General features: G+C 37.2%; 1 protein-coding gene across 2 annotated transcripts; it reads left to right on the plus strand.

Annotated features, from left to right (window-relative positions):
* Nucleotides 1-1,326: 1,326 nt before the first annotated feature.
* LOC125205938 (phospholipid:diacylglycerol acyltransferase 1-like) lies at nucleotides 1,327-5,914 on the plus strand. 2 transcript variants are annotated; one of them, XM_048105156.1, is made up of 7 exons: nucleotides 1,327-1,465; nucleotides 1,580-2,004; nucleotides 3,067-3,289; nucleotides 3,388-3,668; nucleotides 3,804-4,131; nucleotides 4,708-4,967; nucleotides 5,078-5,914. In XM_048105156.1, the coding sequence occupies exons 2-7, from the start codon at nucleotides 1,595-1,597 to the stop codon at nucleotides 5,559-5,561; spliced, it is 1,986 nt and encodes a 661-aa protein (XP_047961113.1). In that variant the 5' UTR covers nucleotides 1,327-1,465; nucleotides 1,580-1,594; the 3' UTR covers nucleotides 5,562-5,914. The 2 variants fall into 2 exon arrangements, with proteins under 2 accessions (XP_047961113.1, XP_047961114.1); XM_048105157.1 differs by having other exon boundaries at nucleotides 1,333-1,465; nucleotides 1,585-2,004.
* Nucleotides 5,915-6,420: the final 506 nt, after the last annotated feature.

A 6,420-nucleotide genomic window follows, 5' to 3' on the forward strand; every position in this document is an offset into this window, starting at 1 on the left:
ATTTATAGAAGGTGTGAAGAGAGAGAGAGATGCAATTATGACAAAACCTGCAAAATTAAATGAGTTGCTGACTTAATGAACAATAGACGAAATTGAATTGTCAAAATTGCTCAAAGCCTGAAAAGGGCATTTTCATCTCGAAACAGTACAAAAGGACCGTTTTTGATATTAAGCCTTAGTCCAGGGACTGCTGGTGATATTTTTAAAGTCCAGGGACCATTTACGAGATAAACCCATAGTCCAGGGACCATTTTTGAAGTTCACTCAATAATTTATGATTTTGTTTAAAAAAATAATTTTGATGATTAAATAATTAAAAGTTGCTTAAATTGGTCAAAATTGTGATTAAAATCGTTGACGGTTAAATATTAACGGAATAGTTAACGGAGGACCAATTGTGATCCGATTTGAAATGTACAGGACCAAAAAATTCAAAAGATAAAGTTTAGGACCAAAATGATAAAATGAACATATGTTCAGGACCAATTTTGGCCTTTACTCTGGATAAAATTACTATTCTTATAAATTAAAATGACCGTTCTTATAAACATATATATATTGTTTACTATTTTTATACATAAATAATAAAAACAATTTTTGCTGAAGTGATTAATATATAAATAAAAATTACTACTCATATGAACAAAAATACCGTTTTTATATCTGTGAAGACAATAAAATAAAAAAAGACACGCAAAGTAAAACAATTTTCTAGAAACTTTAGAATACATAGAGCATAAAAGAAGCTGTAAAGTGTAATATTATCCAGAACTTTCAAATAAATAAAATTCAACTTGACTAACCCAAAAAAACAAAAAAACAAAAAAAACAAAACAAAAAACAAATACGAGGTGAGACTGAAAAATGAAAATCCAAACTACTCCATTTGATTTTATGTACGTGCCACGTCATACAGGGTTATCAAGATTTGAAGTTCGTGCCAAGAACAAACAATAAATAAATTAAAAGTCATAGATCTATAAAAAAGCATCCGATTTGTTAGAGATTTATGTCAGATAATTAATCTAAAATATATATAAAAAAATCACCTTCACATTTTTCTTTAGAACTAACATTTGTTAAATCATCAGCAAAAATCAAATTTATTCTCACAAACTAAAAATTTGACTGTAAAAATATAAAATCTAATACTAATTCGTATAAATTGTATGAAACCATATATCTGAATCTTCATTAATTTCATTTATTCAGCTACAATATTAAATTTCACAATTTTTTCGCCCAAAATTTTAAAATTAATTTCTTGTTTTATTCAGTAATTAAACCCATAAATTCAACTAGATTGTGGCAACTTCCACTAGATGGGATTTATTGATTACAGTATTAACACGTGAAACGGCGAAACACTAAACAGAATCGTTCAACCGTTAAAACTCCGCCCCGCGCCACCAAATCCTCCTCCGCCGCCGCCGCCGGTGCTAATCCCTAGTGAAGCAGCAGCTAGGTACTAATCACTAATTCACTATCTCTATCATAAACTAAAAATAATCCAATTATTTCGCAAAGGAGAAAAAAAACACAATTACTAATTCCGATCGGGTCGATTTTCCCGCCATAGCGTAGTCAATTCGCGATGCCGTCGCTGCGACGGAGGCGCGCCGCCGCGGAGGAGTCGGTCCGGGCGCCGGATCCGGAGGAGAAGAGGCCGGAGCTCCGGAAGCCGAAGAAGCAGCGGAAATGGTCGTGCCTGGACAATTGCTGCTGGTTTATTGGGTGCGTCTGCGTGGTGTGGTGGGCGCTGCTGTTCTCGTACAACATGATGCCTTCCTCGTTCCCGCAGTACGTGACGGAGGCGATTACGGGGCCAATGCCCGACCCGCCGGGGGTGAAGCTGAAGAAGGAGGGGCTGCGGGCGAAGCATCCGGTGGTTTTTGTTCCCGGAATCGTGACGGGAGGGCTGGAGCTGTGGGAGGGGCATAGCTGTGCTGAAGGATTGTTCAGGAAGAGGCTGTGGGGAGGCACGTTCGGTGAAGTTTACAAGAGGTGAAGATTTGATTTGGCTTTTTTTGTCGGTTGATTTGTCTTTTTGTGCTGATGATTTTTTTTGGAGTTTCTTCCCTGTGATGGTATGAAGTGAATTTGTGGAAGAAATTGTTGGTTGTTTTTTTTAAAGAGGGGGATAGAGTAGGAACGATATTCTCCATTAGAAAGATTTACTGGATTCGAGCTTCTTTCCATAAATTGGAGTAGTTAGATTAGTTGTTATGCTAGTATTTAGAATTTAGGAAATTGGTTTCTTTGTGTTTTTCATTTTCTATGTTTAGAGGCTTGTTTGTGCAGAAGCAACAAATCGTGTGTTGGTCGATTTAATGTTCATTTTTTGGCAGGAAAATGCTTTTTGATTTTTGGTTTGTGTGATTTAAGCTAGATTTTCTTGCCATTGGCTTGAAGTGGCAACTAAGTACAACAACAATGATAACTTTCTTTACTGTGATGATTGTGCAGTAAGTTTGCTAGTTACTGGTACAGTATAATATTAAATGGCAGCGATCTCAGTACACTGGAGGGAATAGAATTTATACTTGATTAGAGAAGACCGATATAGTGGTACTTAGCTGTAAGGGCTGTTGATAACAGTTCAAAAGTTTAGATCTTCTGCGTAGGAGTAAGATGGAATTTGCAGGATTATTAAATGAACATTTAACCATGTAAAGTAATTAGTTTTGGTATCACTTCCCACTTATTGGTGGATCAGTGGATGCCTGCTGGTTTGTGTGTGTGCGTGCGCGTACATGCGTGTGTCTGAGACTCTTGAGTTTGCTGTAAGATGTTTTCATGCTACTGAGACACATGACCTGAGGTGCAGTCATTTTCTCAATTTCTATATATCTCATAAACTTTTTTGAAAAATTTATAGTTCACTAATGTGTGGTATCTGAGTATCAGTACATCAGTCACTCCCCAAAAGATTCTTATCAATCATTGACCTGCTTCTTATATGAGTTCTTAACTGGTATTCTTATTTATACTCGTAAAAACACTACAAAGAGATTGTCTTGCATCTTTTGTGGAGTATGAATTTGATTCCTTTAAATTCTTTTGTAGGCCACTATGTTGGGTGGATCACATGTCGTTGGATAATGAAACTGGCTTGGATCCTCCCGGTGTCAGAGTCAGGCCTGTTACCGGCCTAGTTGCTGCAGATTACTTTGCTCCAGGATATTTTGTTTGGGCAGTTCTAATAGCTAATCTTGCTCGGATTGGGTATGAAGAGAAAGCCATGTACATGGCTGCATATGATTGGAGGCTTTCATTCCAGAACACAGAAGTACATGTTAAACATTTATCAATCTTGAGAGGTTTAATTACAAGACAATTGGATTATTGATGCACTTCTCTTATGAAATACTCCTATTTACTTTTCAGGTGCGTGATGGAGCACTGAGTAGAATAAAAAGTAATATCGAACTGATGGTTGCTACAAGTGGACACAGGGCAGTAATTATTCCACATTCCATGGGTGTTCTATACTTTCTCCATTTCATGAAATGGGTGGAGGCACCTGCTCCGATGGGCGGAGGAGGTGGACCGGATTGGTGTGCTAAACATATAAAGGCTGTGATGAACATTGGGGGGCCATTTTTAGGTGTCCCTAAAGCTGTTTCTGGGCTTTTCTCTGCAGAAGGTAGAGATATTGCTGTTGCCAGGTAGATTTATGAACATGGAACTTCTTGTTTGCTTCAGTGAAAATTTTAATGCTGAAATTGCTTACCAGCCCATCTTTTCTATGGTTAGTTCATGTGCTTACTGTTACCTGCTATTTGGGCAATCGTTCTATTCAGGGCTGTTGCTCCTGGTGTCCTGGATAAGGATCTATTCCGAATCCAAACCTTGCAGCACATAATGAAGATGACTAGGACATGGGATTCAACAATGTCCATGATACCTAAAGGCGGAGATACCATTTGGGGTGGACTTGATTGGTCACCGGAGCAGGGTTATGCTGCAAGCAAAAGAAAACATAATACCAGCCAACCTGAGGACTTAACCTGTACAGAAGACGGAAATGTTAAACAGAAAGTTAAATTTGCCCATTATGGAAGGATAATATCATTTGGGAAAGATGTAGCTGAGGCACATTCTTCCGAGATTCAGAGGATTGATTTTAGGGTAACGTTTCTTGCTTTGTTCAGTGATACTTTACAATGTCATACTCATCTATATTATGCTAATTTAGTCCCTACTATGGGAAGTGCCTCATTTAGTCTCCAACAGTTTCACAGTTTACCTATTCTTGGGTAAGTTTCTTGAGACTGGAAGAATAAATATGTCTGGCCAAGTAAAGATTTCATGACAACAGCTTAATATATAAAGCAACGCTACATTATAGTTTATGTGTGAAGATTAGTTAAAGCAAATTTTGATTGCGCCAAAGTGAATGTGCTTTACATTTATAAAAGGACAGCAACCGAGCCATGAGAAATTCCTGTCATGCTGGGGGCATTGCTCATATCTCAATCTCTTTCAACTTACTATGCCTGCCTCTGAAATATGTTTTTTTTTAAATTGAAAACCTCTCTAAGCGACATTGTGTCATTTCAATGAATGTATTGGGTTAGCGAGGGAAACCCCCACCAAGTGCATGTGCGATCTCTGACCCTAGCGACGTAGTTGAATGTGTCTTTTCAATTGTGCCAAGGATTGTTACTAGACCTTATATTGATGTTTGAAGTTGTTTTTGTGCAGGATGCTGTAAAGGGCAACAATTTTGCAAACGATACTTGTGAAGATGTGTGGACAGAGTATCATGACATGGGTATCAGTGGCATCACAGCTGTTTCTGAATATAAAGCTTATACTGCTGGAGATTTACTAGATCTGCTAAACTATATTGCCCCAAAAATGATGGAGCGTGGAAGTGCTCATTTTTCCTATGGTATTGCTGATAACTTGGACGACCCCAAGTATTCGCACTACAAATATTGGTCAAATCCATTAGAAACAAGGTTAGCCAATGAGCATGCCATTTCTAAAATCTGATCTATGTCTATTACTTTTTCTCGCAATTTTTTATGTGTCCAGCATTTCGTAAACATTAACAACACTCATTTCGCAGGTTACCAAATGCCCCTGACATGGAGATCTTCTCTATGTATGGAATTGGCATTCCAACTGAAAGAGCTTATGTGTACAAGCAGGTCCCAGCTGCAGATTGCTACATTCCATTTCAAATTGATACATCCGTAGTTGAAGAAGATATAGATAGATGCGTAAAAGATGGTGTTTTCACCGTTGATGGCGATGAAACTGTGCCTGTTTTAAGTGCAGGCTACATGAGTGCAAAAGCATGGCGTGGAAAAACCAGATTTAATCCTTCAGGAATGAAAACTTATGTAAGGGAGTGCGATCATGCTCCTCCATCCACTCTTCTCGAAGGCCGCGGCACCCAGAGTGGTGCTCACGTTGACATCATGGGAAACTTTGCTTTGATCGAGGACATTATGAGGGTTGCTGCCGGGGCTACAGGGGAGGAGCTGGGAGGTGACCGGGTGTACTCAGACATCTTCAAGTGGTCCGAAAGGATCAAGCTACCTCTATAAAGCTAACATGTATGATAGGCTTCCACAGCTTCATTTTGTAAAGTAGGATGGTGCATCGTGATTGAGACGTCAGCTTCAGCATGATCGAGCTTTTGAAGCAGCGTACTAGTATTCTGGTTAAGGTATCATGTCTTGTAACTGGATAGGTAATAACATTTCATCGCTGCTACAACAGTGTGTGTTTCTTTGGGGATTGTGTGTTTTATTTTCCCTCTGCAGCTGATATTTGTATTATTATGAGTATGGTTTTAGTGTTCTTCCATGGGATCAACATTCAACAGGGTAGAGATAAACGAAAGAGGTGTATCTATTCTTTGGTTTAGATTTTATGCTGCAGGAGAACTCTTGTTTCTTTTTTTTGGGCAGAATTTTTGGATTCTTTAATATTGTTAATGACTTCATTATTAATTGTATAGTCTAATGTAATTGCTACGTCTGTGGAAGTAATCTATTAGACATTAGCACTATATTTTATTTTAGCCTATCTAAACAGAAATTAAATATAATAAAATTTTAACTTTTATCAGTTATGATAAAATGTCAAAACCATAAATTTATTTACTATTCTCCCCTATATAAAGGTAAAGTTCAATCATGTACTATAAAAATTGTCATTTTATTACAGAAATATAAAGAAAGGGCTTTTAAAAATTTAGTCTAATTCAATCCATTTTGAAAAACAACTCCAATGAATTGCTCACTTTTGTTGCTTTGACAAATTAATTTTACTCCACCCAAACTATTTTCGAAATTTTATATTCAAATAATTTCAACTTAAAGATGGAGATGAAATAGTTCAATCTTTTAACTGTTCACAGTATGACATATATATAGAGCTTATAATAATAAAACAATAATT

The sequence above is a fragment of the Salvia hispanica genome, chromosome 2 (assembly GCF_023119035.1).
Source record: "Salvia hispanica cultivar TCC Black 2014 chromosome 2, UniMelb_Shisp_WGS_1.0, whole genome shotgun sequence".
NCBI classification, from domain to species: Eukaryota; Viridiplantae; Streptophyta; class Magnoliopsida; order Lamiales; family Lamiaceae; genus Salvia; species Salvia hispanica.

Coding starts and splice junctions, on each gene's coding strand:
- LOC125205938 (XM_048105156.1), top strand. CDS start 1,595: ATGCCGTCGCTGCGACGGAGGCGCGCCGCCGCGGAGGAGTCGGTCCGG. Junction 2,005..3,066: donor TTCGGTGAAGTTTACAAGAG/GTGAAGATTTGA, acceptor ATTCTTTTGTAG/GCCACTATGTTGGGTGGATC. Junction 4,968..5,077: donor TCAAATCCATTAGAAACAAG/GTTAGCCAATGA, acceptor CTCATTTCGCAG/GTTACCAAATGCCCCTGACA.